At 46.7% G+C, this 17746-nt stretch overlaps 3 protein-coding genes across 6 annotated transcripts; 1 reads left to right on the top strand and 2 right to left on the bottom strand.

The window, feature by feature from the left end:
- Window positions 1–2264: 2264 nt before the first annotated feature.
- On the top strand, window positions 2265–4280 carry LOC780622 (4-hydroxyphenylpyruvate dioxygenase). The gene is made up of 2 exons (XM_044562998.1): window positions 2265–3435; window positions 3825–4280. The coding sequence occupies exons 1-2, from the start codon at window positions 2312–2314 to the stop codon at window positions 4009–4011; spliced, it is 1311 nt and encodes a 436-aa protein (XP_044418933.1). The 5' UTR covers window positions 2265–2311; the 3' UTR covers window positions 4012–4280.
- LOC123143995 (urease accessory protein F) lies at window positions 4275–6848 on the bottom strand. Its single transcript, XM_044563003.1, has 2 exons — window positions 5581–6848; window positions 4275–5146 (listed from the first exon to the last, which is right to left on the bottom strand). The coding sequence occupies exon 1, from the start codon at window positions 6329–6331 to the stop codon at window positions 5588–5590; it is 744 nt and encodes a 247-aa protein (XP_044418938.1). The 5' UTR covers window positions 6332–6848; the 3' UTR covers window positions 4275–5146; window positions 5581–5587.
- Window positions 6849–7281: 433 nt separating this feature from the next.
- Window positions 7282–9287, bottom strand: LOC123143993 (urease accessory protein F). 4 transcript variants are annotated; one of them, XM_044563000.1, is made up of 3 exons: window positions 9071–9287; window positions 7987–8979; window positions 7282–7561 (listed from the first exon to the last, which is right to left on the bottom strand). In XM_044563000.1, exon 2 carries the CDS (start codon window positions 8760–8762, stop codon window positions 7989–7991), a length of 774 nt encoding a protein of 257 aa, XP_044418935.1. In that variant the 5' UTR covers window positions 8763–8979; window positions 9071–9287; the 3' UTR covers window positions 7282–7561; window positions 7987–7988. The 4 variants fall into 4 exon arrangements, with proteins under 4 accessions (XP_044418935.1, XP_044418934.1, XP_044418936.1 ...); XM_044562999.1 differs by having other exon boundaries at window positions 7982–8979; window positions 9071–9284; XM_044563001.1 differs by lacking the exon at window positions 7282–7561 and having other exon boundaries at window positions 7759–8798; window positions 8874–8979; window positions 9071–9286.
- Window positions 9288–17746: the final 8459 nt, after the last annotated feature.

Here is a 17746-nt window from a genome sequence, read left to right as displayed (position 1 = left end):
GGGAATACGTATTGGGCCTTATTGGGCCATACGGGAAAGAAGAAAAAGGGCCTCAAGGGTGGCCGCACCCCTCCCCTTGGTCTGGTCCGAATTGGACTAGGGAAGGGGGGCGCCCCCTTCCTTCCTTCTCTTTTTCCCTTCCTCTTTTCCTATTCCATATGGGAGGTGGAATCCTACTAGGACTAGGGAGTCCTAGTAGGACTCCACACTTGGTGCGCCCCCTCCTAGGGCCGGCCTCCTCCTCCCTTGCTCCTTTATATACGGGGGCAGGGGGCACCCTAGAGACACAACAATTGATCCTTGAGATCTCTTAGCCGTGTGCGGTGCCCCCCTCCACCATATTACACCTCGATAATACCGTTGCGGAGCTTAGGCGAAGCCCTGCGTCGGTGGAACATCATCATCGTCACCACGCCGTCGTGCTGACGAAACTCTCCCTCAACACTCGGCTGGATCGGAGTTCGAGGGACGTCATCGAGCTGAACGTGTGTAGAACTCGGAGGTGCCGTGCGTTCGGTACTTGATCGGTCAGATCGTGAAGACGTACGACTACATCAACCGCTTCCGCTGTCGGTCTACGAGGGTACGTGGACAACACTCTCCCCTCTCGTTGCTATGCATCACCATGATCTTGCGTGTGCGTAGGAATTTTTTTGAAATTACTACGTTCCCCAACAGTTGTTGATCCGAAAATCATTGCTGCTGCAGCTGTAGAATTTTGCCCTGGCTGTGTACCGACCATGAAAATTGCGACCCTATTCGGCGGCTCATAGGGGTCCGGAATACTGTCGCCATGGAACAGCCCCCGAGTCGGCCGTCTTGCAGCTGATACATCGAGTTAGTCTCTCCTGTGGATGACTCACCATTAGAGTAGATAGCCGTCTCACCGCCAGACACATATCCTTCAAATTCTGCCCCATGGATAAATCCAACGAAGGCGCGCTTCACAGTGGGCTGAACTCGGGCGGGTCGTGCACGCTGAGCCGTCTCGATGATGTCGGTGCCGATGTCCGGCTCAGGGCCCGGTTCGCCGATCTTGCCGATGAAGACGTGGATTCCTCCGAAGGAGACCCAGTACCCGTACTCGATTGAGCCGGCCTCGGGACCCCAGCCTGCATCGTCGATGTAGAGCTTGCCGAGACGACTCTTGGTCATTTGGCCCACAGCGTACCCCTTGATCCCTTCGAAGCTGCCCTGCAAGAACTCAAAACCACCGTGCGCTGGCCCCACGGTGGGCACCAACTGTCGTAGAATTGTCACGGCAGATGTCCTAGCAGAAGGACTTAGTCATGGAGTCATCGCAACTAGGTTAGCTTAAAGGGGTTAAACGGGACAAAGGACACGAGGAGTTTATACTGGTTCGGCCCCTTGCGGTGAAGGTAAAGGCCTAATCCAATTTGAGGTGGTATTGCTTATGTCTCGATTACCAGGGAGCGAATACGCTTGACCTAGCTTTCGATCTCTTCTTTCTTCTCCCTAAACCGCCGCCAGGTCGTCCCTTTATATACACAGATTGACGCCCAGCGGCCCACAGAGTCCCGGCCGGCTCATACACAACGTGTCCGGCTCGGTGACTAATTACACATGCCTTACAATACAGGTTACACATATATGACGGTTTACACTTGTGGGCCTTAAGTCGCCTTTGGGCTTCCGGACCTCCAGTAAGCCTGCTTCGTGAACCGCCATCTTCAACATCTTCATGGGCTTTGTTAATGATGAACCGCCATAGGTATAACCCGACCCTTCCTGGGCGGGTCATACCAAATAGTTATATACCCAACAACCTTCGTCCTGGTTTACAAGTTCTTTTTGTATTTTATGACAAATTTTAACTAGAGATTTAACTAATAAAATATTAATGCATACCGTCAAAAATTATATCACTTGATTCGTTTTGAGCATAGTTTTTAATTATATTATTTTTTATGACATGCATTAATATTTTGTTAGTAAATTTAAAATTAAAATTTGACACAAAACATAAAGAAGGCTACTAAACCAGGACGGAGGTAGTACTAGCTAGAGAGAATATGAACCTCGCAATATTTTTAGCTGAGCTTTTTTTTGAAATAATAATATTTCTAGCTGTACTTGGCTGTACCTTACCCTAGGCCAGTCAGCAAACCCATCACACTAGCTCGAGCCCCCACACCACCAAACGCCAAAAGACAAATCCCACCCGCCACCACTAAACCCCAAAGCCCACGTGGCGCCATCTCCTCCCTTTATTACCCCCCACTTCTCCCGTAAGGCCGTAACTGATAACCCGGAGCCACTACCACACGCGACCAAGAAGCGAACACACACCATGCCGCCCACCCCCACCACCCCCGCAGCCACCGGCGCCGGCGCTGCCGCCGCGGTGACGCCGGAGCACGCGCGGCCGCGCCGAATGGTCCGCTTCAACCCGCGCAGCGACCGCTTCCACACGCTCTCCTTCCACCACGTCGAGTTCTGGTGCGCGGACGCCGCCTCCGCCGCCGGCCGCTTCGCCTTCGCGCTCGGCGCGCCGCTCGCCGCCAGGTCCGACCTCTCCACGGGGAACTCCGTGCACGCCTCCCAGCTGCTCCGCTCGGGCAACCTCGCCTTCCTCTTCACCGCGCCCTACGCCAACGGCTGCGACGCCGCCACCGCCTCCCTGCCCTCCTTCTCCGCCGACGCCGCGCGCCGGTTCTCCGCGGACCACGGGCTCGCGGTGCGCTCCATAGCGCTGCGCGTCGCGGACGCCGCCGAGGCCTTCCGCGCCAGCGTCGACGGGGGCGCGCGCCCGGCCTTCAGCCCCGTGGACCTCGGCCGCGGCTTCGGCTTTGCGGAGGTCGAGCTCTACGGCGACGTCGTGCTCCGCTTCGTCAGCCATCCGGACGGCACGGACGTGCCCTTCTTGCCGGGGTTCGAGGGCGTGAGCAACCCGGGTGCCGTGGACTACGGCCTGACACGGTTTGACCACGTCGTCGGCAACGTCCCGGAGCTTGCTTCCGCCGCCGCCTACGTAGCCGGCTTCACGGGTTTCCATGAGTTCGCCGAGTTCACGACGGAGGACGTGGGCACGGCCGAGAGCGGGCTCAACTCGATGGTGCTCGCCAACAACTCGGAGGGCGTGCTGCTGCCGCTCAACGAGCCGGTGCACGGCACCAAGCGCCGGAGCCAGATACAGACGTTCCTGGAACACCACGGCGGCCCGGGTGTGCAGCACATCGCGGTGGCCAGCAGCGACGTGCTCAGGACGCTCAGGGAGATGCGTGCGCGCTCCGCCATGGGCGGCTTCGACTTCCTGCCACCCCCGCTGCCGAAGTACTACGAAGGCGTGCGGCGCATCGCCGGGGATGTGCTCTCGGAGGCGCAGATCAAGGAATGCCAGGAGCTGGGGGTGCTCGTCGACAGGGACGACCAAGGGGTGTTGCTACAAATCTTCACAAAGCCAGTGGGGGACAGGTAAAAACACAATCTTTCCAATTTGATTTTGAGTTCTACTGTACATTGTAATGCTGCAGAGAAGTGTCAAAACTTGGGGTTAGGGTAGAGAGCTGAACCATAGGATAGTGAGTGCCATGATCCTATTTGAAGTATTTTAGTACAAATCCATGCATGATGCACCTTTATGAAGATTGCCACAGCTAAAAGGGGAATAAAGCTCCCTGTGCATAGAGAAAAGCCAACGTATATTCCCAATTCACGCCGTAGGCACAAGATTAGATTCAGGGGGTAGTATTATTTATGCTATAATTCAGTGATTTGAGGTTCGGTCCTCTAATAAATTCTGGCTGCATCTTTGCTCTACTCCGTGTGCTTCCAAATCTAACTGCATCAGCTATTATGTTCAGGCCAACGCTGTTCCTGGAGATGATCCAAAGGATCGGGTGCATGGAGAAGGACGAGAGAGGGGAAGAGTACCAGAAGGGTGGCTGCGGCGGGTTCGGCAAAGGCAACTTCTCCGAGCTGTTCAAGTCCATTGAAGATTACGAGAAGTCCCTTGAAGCCAAGCAATCTGCTGCAGTTCAGGGATCATAGGATAGAAGCTGGAGCTGGAGGACCTGATCCGGTACTTTGTATCATGGTCTCCTGGAGCAAAAGAAAACTATGTTGTTTGTAAGATGCGGCGCGCAATTGTATCAGATGTTATATTGATGAAGCTGAAGACAGATGTATCCTATGTAGTATGATGGGTGTAATAGATGGTAGAGGGGGCTCACACATGAACAAAATGTACTGTTGGCATTGTTGTACAATCTTGCTTGCAAGTAAAATAAAGAAGAACCGATTTTGAGTTCTGCATCAAATGGTGCATGTGTATCCAACTGAAACCCTTTTTAGTGCAGCCATGCATGATGCATCTTTATGAAGATCGGGACAGCTTTAAAGGGGGATAAAGCTCCTTGCATAGTAAAAGGCCAAGGTATCCAACTTCACAATTCGTTGCATGGTGTACTACATACCATTATTGACAGTTATCTAAAAAAGTTTGGGTTCGGGAGATGGTACTAGATATTGGGAAGGAGGGAGTATTTCATAATTCAGTGACTTGAGGTTCAGTGCCGTACTGACTTCAGACAGCATCTTTGCTATCTTTATCTACTCTCTGTGATTCCAAATCTTTATCTACTATGTTCAGGCCAACCTGATTCTTGGGGATGATCCAAAGGATCGGGCGCATGGAGATGGACGAGAGTATCAGGATGGTGGCTGCGGCGGGTTTGGCAAGGCAACTTCTCCGAGTTGTTCAGATCTATGGAGAGCATGAGAAATCCCATGAAGCCAAGCAATCTGTTATTGCATTAAAGATAGAATCTGGAGCTCAAGCAACGGATCTAGTACTTTGTGTCATGGAGCAAAAGAGAACAATGTTCTTTGTAATATGGGACACAATTATATCATTTTTGTATTTGGTGAAGCTGAAGACAGATGTATCCTATGTATGATGGTGTAATAGATGGTAGAGGGGGCTCACACATGAACATAATGTACTATTGGGTTATTGGCATTGTTGTAAAATCTTGCCTGCAAGTATAATAAATAATCATACTGGGATCTGTCCTCGAGATGCTTGCAATCTTCTGATGCCATTTTTCTTTAGGAAAAGCTAGTAATCTTCTACTTCTCCAGGGTAAAACTGTGAACAGAAGTACACCAAACTGCATTCAGCAACCTGAAAGAAGCAGAGGAAAAACACAACAAGGTCATCTAGACATATGTATCATGCATTATGTTGTTCACAAAATGGACCAGTGAAACCTCTGGTCTATTTTAACATCTCCTTGTTACAGGAATAAACTGCTCAATTGCTCATCATGTCCTTGTTACTGTAGGAGACATCAATCATGTGAATGTTCAATTGCATTGCACACAGTCATCGATCAACCATATGCCATGTTATAAAGATGCTTTATACAGACTAATATGTATCTCTCTATGAACCCGTTAACTGATTTTTTTCAGGAAATAAGGAGATATGTTTCAATGGCATCCTACATCCGAATAATATGAAAGCATGAATCTACATGTATCATGAAGTTGAGCCCTTTGTTGTGTATGCTTGAAGACATTGTACAACGAGAGAGATAAAAAGATATGGAAGCGAACCTCACTGTCAAGAGCAAAACAGCCTAGAGAACATGTAAGCATGGCAGCCTTGCAACGCGTCAAGCAGCGGCGCAGTCTGTGATGCTTCAGAGACATCACGGTCCCTCCACTTTTGCAGCATCTTCTCGGCATCAGGCGCAACCTGGTGCTGCAGAACCGAAGCAGCAAGCGGTCCTATCAGATTGAGCCTCGTCGCGGCGGAGATCACATCCCTCATTGCCACAAACATGTAAGCACGCTGCGTTGTCTCGCTGTCAAATCCAACCAGCCCACATATCAACCCGAATATCGGGGCATGGTGAAACAACACGCTCGTGGAACCGAGAAATGTCCTTCGGAGATCCTGCAGCGACTGAATCTCAGTGAAGACAGACGCGGCCACCCTCGACAGAGCCGAGCCTTGCAACGTGGACGCCGTCCTGCCGACCTTGTTCGTCAGCATAGCGTCTAGTAGCTGATCTAGCTTGACCCATCTCGCAGCATCAGGAGACCTACTGGCACAGTACACAAATGGTAGAAGCAGGCTTGCAATGTTCTCCAAGACCCGGATAATAAATTCAAGCTGCTTCTTTGCTCTACTCCCCGTGATTCCAAATCTAACTGCATCAACTATTATGTTCAGGCCAACGTTGTTCCTGGAGATGATCCAAAGGATCGGGTGCATGGAGAAGGACGAGAGAGGGGAAGAGTACCAGAAGGGTGGCTGTGGCGGGTTCGGCAAAGGCAACTTCTCCGAGCTGTTCAAGTCCATTCAGGATTATGAGAAGTCCTTGAAGCCAAGCAATCTGCTGCAGTTCAGGGATCAGAGGATAGAAGATGGAGCTGGAGAAGCTGATCCAGTAATTTGTATCATGGTCTCATGGAGCAAAAGAAAACAATGTTGTTTGTGATATGCGACGCGCAATTATATCTGTGTTATAATTGGTGAAGCGAAGACATGTGTATTCTATGTATCATGAGTGTAACAGATGGAAGAAGGGCTCACACATGAAAAAATGTACAGTTAGCATTGTTGTACAATCTTGCTTGAAAATAAAATAAGAGAAGAACTGATTTTGAGTTCTACATCACATGGTGCATTTGTATGGTGCATAAAGGTATCGAACCTTGGTTATACTGAATGCTGTGAATCCAACTGACATTCTATTTAGTGCATCCATGCATGATGCACCTTATGAAAATCGTGACAGTTTTAAAGGGGAATAAAGCTGTTTGCATAGGGCCAACGTATCCAACTTCAGAATTCGTGGACATGGTGTACTGTACTTTAGCATAGACCCATACATAGTTGTTTGAAAAGTTTTGATTCAGCATTCAGTACTAGTATTTATGCCATAATACAGTAACTTGAGGTTCAGTGCCCTACTTCAGACAACATCTTTGCTATCTTTTATCTACTCTCTCTGGTTCCAAATCTAACCGCATCAGCTACTATGTTCAGGCCAACCATGTTATGGAGATGATACAAAGGATCGGGTGCATGGGGAAGGACGGGGCCAGGCAAGAGTACCAGAAGGGTGGCTGCGGCAGGATTGGCAAGGGGAACATCTCCGAGCTGTTCAGGTCTATTGAGGAGTATGAAAAATCCGTTGAAGCCAAGCATTCTGCTGTTGCACTTAGGATAGAATCTGGAGCTGGAGCAACAGATCCAGTACTTTGTATCATGGAGCAAAAGAAAACAATGTTCTTTGTAATATCCGATGCATAAGTAGATCAATATTATAATTGGTGAAGCTGAAGACAGATGTATCATATGTATGACGAGTGTGATAGATGGCAGAGAGGGCTCACACATGAACATAATGTACTATTGGCATTTTTGTACAATCTTTCTTGCAAGTAAAACAAAGAATCATACTGGGCATCTATCCTCAGGATGCTTGTAATCTTCTGATGCCATTGTTGTTTAGTGAAGCCAGTGGTCCTGTACTTCTCTGAGGTAAAACCGTGAGCAGAGCTACACCAAATTGCATTCAGCAACCTGAAAGAAGCAGAGGAATATCAGAATAAGGTTATCCAGACATATAACTGGGTGTATCATGCATCATGTTGCCCACAAAATGGACCAGGGAAATGTCTGGTCTATTTAAACATCTCCTTGTTACAGGATAATTGAATAAACTGCTCCATTGCTTATCATGTCCTTGTTAGGAGACAGCACTCCAGTGCACAAAGTCATCGATCAACCATATGCCATGTTATAAAAGATGCTTTATACAGAGTAACATACATCTCTCTATGAACCAGTTAACTTATCTTCCCAGGAAATAAGGAGATATGTTTCAATACATCAGAATAATACAAAAGCACAAATGGTACAGGTATCATGAAGTTGAGCCCTCCGTTGTGTATGCTTGGAGACATTGTACAACGAAAGAGATGGAAAGATATGGAAGTGGACCTCACTGTTAGGAGCAAAACAGCCTAGAGAACATGTAAGCATGGCAGCCTTGCAACGCGTCAAGCAGCGGCGCAGTCTGTGATGCTTCAGAGACATCACGGTCCCTCCACTTTTGCAGCATCTTCTCGGCATCAGGCGCAACCTGGTGCTGCAGAACCGAAGCAGCAAGCGGTCCTATCAGATTGAGCCTCGTCGCGGCGGAGATCACATCCCTCATTGCCACAAACATGTAAGCGCGCTGCGTTGTCTCGCTGTCAAATCCAACCAGCCCACATATCAACCCAAATATCGGGGCATGGTGAAACGACACGCTTGTGGAACCGAGAAATGTCCTTCGGAGATCCTGCAGCGGCTGGATCTCAGTGAAGACAGACGCGGCCACCCTCAACAGAGCCGAGCCTTGCGACGTGGACGCCTTCCTGCCGACCTCATTCGTCAACGTAGCGTCCAGCAGCTGATCTAGCTTGACCCATGCCGCAGCGTCAGGAGACCTACTGGCGCAGAACACGAATGGAAGCAGCAGGCTTCCAATGTTGTCCACCACCTGGATGAGGAACAGCCTCAGGTCTTCCTGGTTGTTCACTATGCGCGATTGCATAGCAGCTTCCAGGCCGTAGGAGTGTGCGAAACCACCCGTGGGGAGAATGGAGTCCAGTAGCTGCCACTGGCTCCAGAACAATTGCTGATGCATGCTCGACGCCGTGGCAGGCACTTGACTGATCGCAGAATCCTCTGCGTCCTCCAATCTCATTTTCTTCAAAGCCGAGTGTTCCCCGTCCATTAGTGTCAAGATGAGTCGATGGATCAATCTTCAGTGCTGACAAATGAGAAGAGCAAACTCTTGTCAACCATAGAGAACAGCATAAGATCCCCAAAACGCAGGAAATTTTACACGCAAAAATATCATCCCGGTCCTGATTCTTTCCATCTCAGTGCGATGAATTCTTCAAACTAGCCGTTCAAAAGTCCAAACAAGATGAAGCTCCCGGACAGGCATTCTGCCGAACACGCAGAGGGCGTCAATCAAACGCTGGAACGCTGGGTGTTTGGCCTACAGAATTGAAGAGGGGAGCGGAATTAGGCGCATACCTTTCAGCGTCGAAGCGCCGGGGAACGAACACCGCGAGGCGGGTAGCTTTATGCTTGCGGCGATGAACCCATTGACGCCGCTCTCTCAGGCACTCATCAAACACTCGGCGATCGCTTCGGTGGGGATGGATGAGGCAGTTTGAGAGAGAGGCCAGAGAGGGGTCAACGAGAAGAGGAGGAACTTTCGTGGGCCTTCTGTTTCGCTTGTATTTGCGTGCACCCACGGCTGCTAAACTTCTCCGGCCCATCCCCACCTCTACGGCGCTGCAGCAGCGAGCGTCGATCGTGAGAGCAAATAGTTTTTTTCTGGATGCGTGAGAGCAACTAGTTGGCGAGCACTCATTCGGAAGCCTTTCAATGATCATTTGGATGGCATGCTCTCAGCCGCCGCGAGGTCTCGCGCTCTCTTTGGATTTTGTCTTTTTATTTTTTTCACACGCGTTTTCGGCTTTTTAACCTGTTTTTTTTTCAGTTTTTTATTTTGATTTTTTGATTTTCCACCGGTCTATCTTAGCTTTTGGATCAAAATAATTTTTTTTAAAAAATAATGTTTTTGCGAGAGATACGGTCGTGTCTCTCCGAAACGGAAAAAAAATTATTTTTATTTTTTTCCTTTCGTCAGAGGCACGGTTTTGCTTTCGTGAGAAGCACGGTTGTGCTTTCGTGGGAGGCACTGCCGTGCCTCTCGGAAAGTATTTTTTGTTTTTTTTTCCTTTCGCAAGAGGCATGTTTTTGCTTTCGCGAGAGGCACGGTCGTACCTCTCAAAAACGGAAAAAAAAAACATGTCTTCTATTTTTTTTCCTACCGCCGGAGGCACGTTTTTGCTTCTGCGAGAGACACGGTTGTATTTTCGCGAGAGGCATGGCCGTGCCTCTCGGAAACGGAAAAAAACGCATTTTCTGTTTTTCCCCTTCCGCGAGAGGCACGGTTTTGCTTCCGCGAGAGGCATGGTTGTACTTTCGTTAGAGGCACGGCCGTGCCTCTTTCGAAAAGGGAAAAAAGTGCTCCCGCTTCGGTTTTTCCGTTCATTTTTTATGAAAATAAAAATTCGTCAAAACCAACCAACATGGGATCTAGTTTTGAAAATCTCGACGCGAGGAATCCAATGTTGAAAACGGTTCGAGATTCGGACGCACGGTTTAAGAGATAAAATATTTTGAATAAACGGATATAAAAAAAAGAAAAATCCCTGGTTGCGACAAGTGACGCGTATACAATGCGCCACTTGTCGCAATCTGAGAAGGTAGAAGTGATCTTTGAAAAAAATACTCCTTAATTAGTGATTTCGATCGCGGCTATGTGCTGCATGCTGTGAGCCCTGCAGGGGGCACACGGATTGCACCGGCCTAGTAGCCACGGCTCGCCAGTTGGCTACTTTTTTTGTTTTGCTTTGTCTTTCACTTTTTGTTTTCAATTTCTTGATTTATTTATATTTCGAAATATTATAAATATGTATTTTAAAAAATTAGATTAAAATTTTAAAATATTAATTTGTATACAAAATGTTTTTGATGCACTAGGAAAATTTCTAAACGTGAAACAAAAAGGTAGAACAAGTTAATCATCTGTACAAAAATGTTTATACATTATAAAAAATGTTTGGGTAAATCAAATAGAAATGAGTCCTGTGTACAGAAAATGTAAATCATGCGTATGAAAAATATTTTTCATGCACACAAAAAATGTCCAAGAGTGAACACAAAAATAGAAAATGTTAATCATTTGTATGAAAAATGTTATTCATCTGTGAGGAAAATGGTAGTCATGTGTATGAAAAATGTTATTCATGCACACAAAAAATGTAGAACATGTTAATCATTTGTACGGAAAATGTTATTCATGTGTGCGGAAAATGTTTTCCATGCACACATAAAATGTAAAAAAGTGAAACAAAAAGGTAGAACATGTTAATCATTTGTATGAAAAATGTTAATCATGTGTGCGAAAAAAGTTTATGCATTGTAAAAAAATATTAATCATGTTTAAAAGTTTCAAAAAAAGTTATAATTTTTTTAAATGCATAGTTCGGACAAAATGTACAACTGCATTTGGAAAAGGTTACCGTGAAATTGAAAAAGTGTTCAAAACATGTATTTTTGCAAAGAAAATTACTTCATATTTGAAAAATGCTCAACGTGTATCAAAAAAATTCATGTGTGCCATAAAAATGTACATTGTCCACCAAAAAAGTAAACATGTTTTCAAAAAAGAAAATTGATAAAAAACCACGAAAACATAAAAGGAAAGGAAAAACTAAAGGAAACAAAGAAAAATAAAAAATTAAAAAAACTGATTCCCAATAGAGATGAGTTGGAAAAAGTAAAAGACCCAACAAAGAAACAAAAGGAAAACCAAGTCTCACAACAAAGAAAAAAAAGCAAAAGAAATACCAAGAAGAAACAAATAAACCAAAATATAATGAAGAAAGGAAAGAAAACCAAAAAAATAGTGAAAAAACAAATGAACCGAATTATAACGAAGAAAAAGGAAAACTCGAAGAAAAACCATAAAAATACAAAAGCAAAACAAGGGAAAACTGGAGCTGAACGAGCGACTACAACAACACACAAGCTAGCACCGACCCGTAATGGGCCGGCCCGACTAGCTTGCCCGTAGTTAATTCCTATAAGGAATCGGTACAAGCGGGATATAACCCCTGCAAGCGTTGATCTGATCCATCCACCCCTGCTTGCCTAAGTAGCGTTAGGGATCGAAGCTCTTTACGGTGGTGCTTCCTAGCGCTCCTCCGAATGTCCCCCGTCCGGCAATTGGTGCAAAGCCTAATTGAATCTGAAATTTGACCATACTTCTGTAACTTCAAAAATTCTGAAAATTTAGGACAACGTGGGAAATTTTTATATCAATTATGTGTAAAAATGCAGAGAAAAAGCACGTTCCTATGAATTTCCAAAATTGTAGAGCTGGGCGCAAAAGTTTCTGTTTTTCAACATAATCAAGTCAACTGTCACCCAAACCATCCTAAAGGCTTTACTTGGCACAAACACTAATTAAAACATAAATTCACAATCATAACAGTAGCATAAATTGTGTGAACCCACAAAAACAGAAAAGAAAATAATTGGATGGTCTGCCAACAAGCGCTTTTCTTTAAAGCCTTTTAGCTAGACATTGATAATTTAATTGATGCTCGTATGAAAGACAAGAATTGAAGCACAAAGGGAGCATCATATAGTATGTGAAAAACAAATTTAAGTCCAACATACTTCCTATGCATAGGCATTTTATATGCAAACAAATTAGCAAGACAAGAAATATCTAGCATATGCAAAGATGAGGAATAAAACATTGACAATCTCAACATAAAAAGAGGTAATTTAGTAACATGAAAATTTCTATAACCATATTTCCCTCTCTCATAATAAGTACATGTAGGATCATATTCAAATTCAACAATATATCTATCATGTAATCTATTCTCTACATGATCCACATACATGCAACGTTAACACTCTTCCAAAATAGTGGGATTAACATCAAATAAAGTCATGACCTCTTCAAGCCCACTTTTATCAAAAATTTCATAGGATTGATCATTATCCAAAGTAGTGGGATCATTATTACCTAAAGTTGGAACTCTTCCAAACCCAATTTCAATATTATTGCAAACACTATTATCAATATCATATTCATCATGAGGCTTAAATAAATTTTCGAGATTATAAGAAGAATCACCCCAATCATGATCATTACAATAAGTAGTGGACATAGCAAAATAAGCATCCCCAAGCTTGGGGTTTTGCATATTATTAACACAATTGACACTAATAGAATTTATAATAACCTCATTGCAATTATGCTTTTCATTCAATGAGCTATCGTGAACCACTTTATAAATTTCTTCTTTTAACACTTCATCACAATTTTCAGATTCACGAATTTCAAGCAAAACTTCATAAAGATAATCTAGTGCACTCAACTCACTAGCAATTGGTTCACCATAATTGGATCTTTTAAAAAGATTAGCAAGTGGATGAGGATTAATAAGATTTTTGATTTTTGATTTTCAATAAACACACAATTATGGCAAACAAACAAGCAAAGCAACAAAGTAAACATTTGTGTGTTTTTTTCGATAAAATGTTTTGGAAGTGAGGGAAATAAAAATGAGAGGCAAAGGCAAATAATGTAAATGCAAGGAGATGAAACATATATGTGTAGGTACTTGATAGTTGTTGATGATGTCTCCCCGGCAACGGCGCCAGAAATTCTTCCTGCTACTTGTGAGCTGCGTTGGGATTTCCTCGAAGAGGAGTGAATGATGCAGTACAGTAGAGATAAGTATTTCCCCCAGTTATGAAACCAAGGTTATCAATCCAGTAGGAGAACCAAGCAACACTATGTGAACATCACCTGGACACAAACAACAAATACTTGCAACCCAACGCGTAGAGGGGTTGTCAATCCCTCAACGGTTACGAGCAAGATTAAGTTGTATAGGTTTTGATAGATAGATCTGACAAAAATACAAAATAAAATAAATTGCAGCAAGGCATTATTAGGATTTTTATATGATAAAAGATAGACCCGGGAGCCATAGTTTTCACTAGAGGCTTCTTTCGAGAAAATAGCATACGGTGGGTAAACAAATTACTATTGGGCAATTGATAGAAAAGCAAATAATTATGACGATATCCAAGGCAATGATCATGTATATACACATCACGTCCAAGATTAGTAGACCGAAATAATTCTGCATCTACTACTATTACTCCACACATCGACCGCTATCCAGCATGCATCTGGCAATGTGGAGGTCGAGGACTTGTTGGAGCGCGACCTCCTGGCGGAGGAGCAGCGTATCATCGATTTGTGCCACCAGCGGGGCATGGAGCAGCAGCGCACCGCCGCTTTGAGTCGCGAGCAGAGCGCCCGCGACTGGGCCGACTACGTGGAGGCCGGCGCCCGGCAAATAGCCCTAGAGGTTGTCGGGCACGCACGAGTGCGCGACACCGAATTTTACTACCAGCTCGTCAAGTGGGTTTCCCGCTTAGAAGCCGAAACTTCGGTAGACCACGCCGGCACAGAACAGGCCAACGCGCGCGAGCAACGTGCCCTATCGCACCTCTGGCAAGTCCGAGGCGAGGAGGAGGACATCGGTGCCGGCATTTAGCGTGTACCGCAGATGGCGGCCGACATCGTCTAGTTATCTAAGAGTAAGTTAGTACTTGTACACTACTAGAGTATTAGTGGGAGTAGATAGTTAACTTGGCTATGATGGTTGCCAACGTGGAAGTTCAGTACTCTATATCTGGACCAGACCTGTTACTTTGCTCTGAATGTTGAACTTTCCGTTTGAACGTATGGAATGGGTTGTTATTTTTTTAAATGGGTTGTATTTGTCCGCCACGGGTTTAGAGGCTGACTTGTGGGCCTACCAGGTTGACGCGTACACAATCAGGAGATGATTGTACGTGGAGAGGATGACAGCAGGGACCCACCAAGGTCATGCGGTACGCAAGCAAGTGCCTCCTTATTTCAAGCCAATAAAAAAATGGCTCCTCCTAATGGATTTCTGACATCTGGGTCCCATGCCATTGTCAACATAGTCAATAAACGAGAGAATTGCACAACGAGCGGCTGACACCAGGGACCCAGTAGCTCGCCCAGTTATTTTTGTTTTGGGTTAATTTGATAAATGCCACTCCATATATGGTGATTCCGAGAAATGCCACTGGAATTTCCAAACTTTGAAAAATGCCATTTCATGCCATTTCCAGTGACATTTTTCGAAGTCTGGAGTGGCGTTTTTTTAAAGTTTGCAAATTGCAGTGGCGTTTTTCAAAGTTTGCAAAAATTGCAGTGGCATTTTTCAAAGTTTGAAAATTGTAGTGGCATTTTTATAAATCGCCATAATTGGAGTGGCATTTATCTAATTTGTTTTTGAGACGGAAGCAGGGTGTCAACTGGGCTGTGCGGGGCACTCTGGCCTGTCTAGACAGCCTTTTCTTTTATGTTTACCATAGACCAGCCCAGTAGTTTTTTTGTTCTTTCTGAAAATGGCTAGCCCAGTTTTTTGTGATTTGTCAAGTAAGTCGCTTTGTCAGGCCTGTTGGGCTGCAAACTTTCAAGACGAGGAGAGCTTCATTCTGCTGGCCCAGAAAATGGCCTATCAGTAATGAGAAATGGGTTGTACATTTTTAAAACACATCAAACCGGAAATTAGTTTCAAATTTTTTTCATTTCGAGATTTTAAATTGCATTGATTTTTATGCGTGGACAATTTGTTGGATTTTGTATTGATAAAGATTTATTTTTAAAATCAGTTTGAATGTGACTCGAAATTTCGGGATTAAAAACAGTTCGGACGCACCGAAATATGCAAAATTTCATATAGTTTTTTAACCGTGGCCACAATATGGGCTGTAATGCTAACAAAAAGAATATGGGGTCAAAAAACCTAAAGAATTAGCAAATGGGCTGCAAATTATTAGAAATAATGGCTGATAGGTTGTATGCTGTTTTCCACAAATTTGAGGCTTTCCTAAAAAAAGGTTGACGCACAAGCAGTGACTGTTGGATGTCCATCCAACGGCCATCGTTCTTCTTCAATCTCTACTCTTCCTGCTCCATCCGCTCAAACAAGCGCCGGCGGGACTGCCTGCTCCCTCCTCCCGCGGCCGACTGTGCTGCCGCGCAGGCCTCACCGCACCACCGTACTCCCATTGCTGGCCTACCCATCCCTCTACTCACCCACACCTGCTGTTATTCTCTGGCGACGGCAACCGAACCAGTCAACCCTCGTACTCCCCACCGCGTGGGCAGCCACTGTCGTGTCTTCCCCGGCTCCGTGTCATTCCCTTCGTAGGCCTCGCCATCGTCCACCGCCCTGGTGCTCTCAGCGCGGCGTGCTCAACGTGATCAACGAACGACATCCATCGAAAGTGGACTGTACATGGAGTGGCTGACAACTGGGTCCACATCCGCACACAAGGAAATGCCTCCTTATTACGCGCAAAATAATGATTCCTCCACCTGACATCTGGGACCCACCGGAAGGGCCTCTGTATTTCGCAAAAAATATGTTCCCCCCGCTGACAACCCGGACCCACCAGCTATATCTTCGCACGCAGGGAAGTGTCTCCTTATTGCGCACAAAAAAATGAATACTCCCCCTGCTAGCTGGGACCCAGCATAGTGGGAGGCTGACTTGTGGGCCTACTAAGTTGACGGGGACGGAGGGCTTTTTCAACTTAGTCAATATGAACGATTCTAGCTCCAGTGACCGTACGATGTCCATCCAATGGCCGTAGTGCTTCTTCAACCTCTGGTCTTCTTGCTCCAGCCGCCCAGAGCAGCGCCGGTCGTGCCGCCTGCTCCTGCCTCCCATGGCCGGTTGTGCTGCCGCAAAGGCCTCACCGCCCCCTACTACTCCCACCGCTGGCCAGGCCCTGCAGCGACGGCAGCCCCACACCGCAGCCGAACCAGTGAACCCTCGTACTCCTCTCCGCGTGGGCTTTCACTACCGCGTCTTCCCCGGCTCTGCGTCGTCCCCTTCCTAGGCCTCACCGTTGTCCACCGCCCTGGTGCTCTCGGCGCGGCGTGGTCAACGTGGTCAAGGAACGACTTCCATCGAAAGAGTACTGTACGTGGAGAGGCTGACAGCTGGGTCCACGGCCGCAGCAAAGAAGTGCCTCCTTATTACACGCAAAATAATGATTCCTCCACCTGACAGCAGGGACCCACCGGACGGGCCACCGAATTTCACAAAAAAACGTTTCCCCTCTGACTGCTGGGATCCACTAGCTACATCTTCGCACACAAGGAAGTGCCTGACAGTCGGGACCCACCTGGTCGAAGCGTACGTAGCATTGTCATTCTGGTCGCGAATGTGTACGTACATACAATCGGTCTGTCTGCGGGCTGCAGCGATGAACCGTGGCCGTGCAAGGAAGGGCACGTGTCGTAGTAGAGGCGCGCACATAGCATGTACACGTACGTACAACGGTCAGGGTGCAAGAAAGAAAATACGGCCATGTACGTACATACGGGCAGGGTCTCGAACACCTACTCGCGCATACGTATGGCCAGGGCTCGTGTACATGGCTGGGTCGGAATGGAGAAACTGCGTCGTCGTCGTGTTCATGGGGAGCCAACCGGCTAGGTCGAAACGGAATGCATCGTCATGTTCACCGGGAGCCAACCGGCTTGGACGGAACAACCGATGGAAACGAGGCCTGGCGTACCGCAGAACGGAGGAAACAGCTTTGTGTTCGACCGGCCATGGTGTAAACGGGATCCTGTTCACCGGGAGGGGTCTGGCGTATCGCAAAACGGAGGAAACGGACCTCCTACGGTCGAAACGGGGTCCTGTTGACCGGGAGGGGTGTGGCGTACCGCAAAACGGAAGAAACGGACTTGTGTTGGAGTGCTACGGTCGAAACGGGGGTCCTGTTCATCGAGAGGGGTGTGGCGTACCGCAAAACGGGACTCCACGTGATACTTTTCATCTCCACCGTCGACCTCCTCCAGCCTCCACGGGCTACTGTTCATCCACCGTCGACCTCTTCCAGCCTCCACCTGTGACTGTTCATCCACGGGCTCCTGTTCATCCAGCCTCCACCGCGCGCTCCTCCACCGGCTACTGTTCAACCAGCCCTCTTCACGGGGTCCTGTTCAACCACCCCTCCACGGGCTACTGTTCATCCAGCCCTCCA

The sequence above is a fragment of the Triticum aestivum genome, chromosome 6D (assembly GCF_018294505.1).
Source record: "Triticum aestivum cultivar Chinese Spring chromosome 6D, IWGSC CS RefSeq v2.1, whole genome shotgun sequence".
In the NCBI taxonomy this organism is placed as follows: domain Eukaryota; kingdom Viridiplantae; phylum Streptophyta; class Magnoliopsida; order Poales; family Poaceae; genus Triticum; species Triticum aestivum.
Note: the sequence above shows the minus strand (reverse complement) of the source record. Positions and strands in the feature narration are given on the sequence as shown.

Excerpts from the sequence above, each read along its gene's own strand:
- LOC780622 (XM_044562998.1), top strand. The coding sequence starts at position 2,312 with ATGCCGCCCACCCCCACCACCCCCGCAGCCACCGGCGCCGGCGCTGCC. Across the intron at positions 3,436-3,824 it reads ACAAAGCCAGTGGGGGACAG|GCCAACGCTGTTCCTGGAGA; the intron begins GTAAAAACACAA and ends TATTATGTTCAG.
- LOC123143995 (XM_044563003.1), bottom strand. The coding sequence starts at position 6,331 with ATGGACTTGAACAGCTCGGAGAAGTTGCCTTTGCCGAACCCGCCACAG.
- LOC123143993 (XM_044563000.1), bottom strand. The coding sequence starts at position 8,762 with ATGGACGGGGAACACTCGGCTTTGAAGAAAATGAGATTGGAGGACGCA.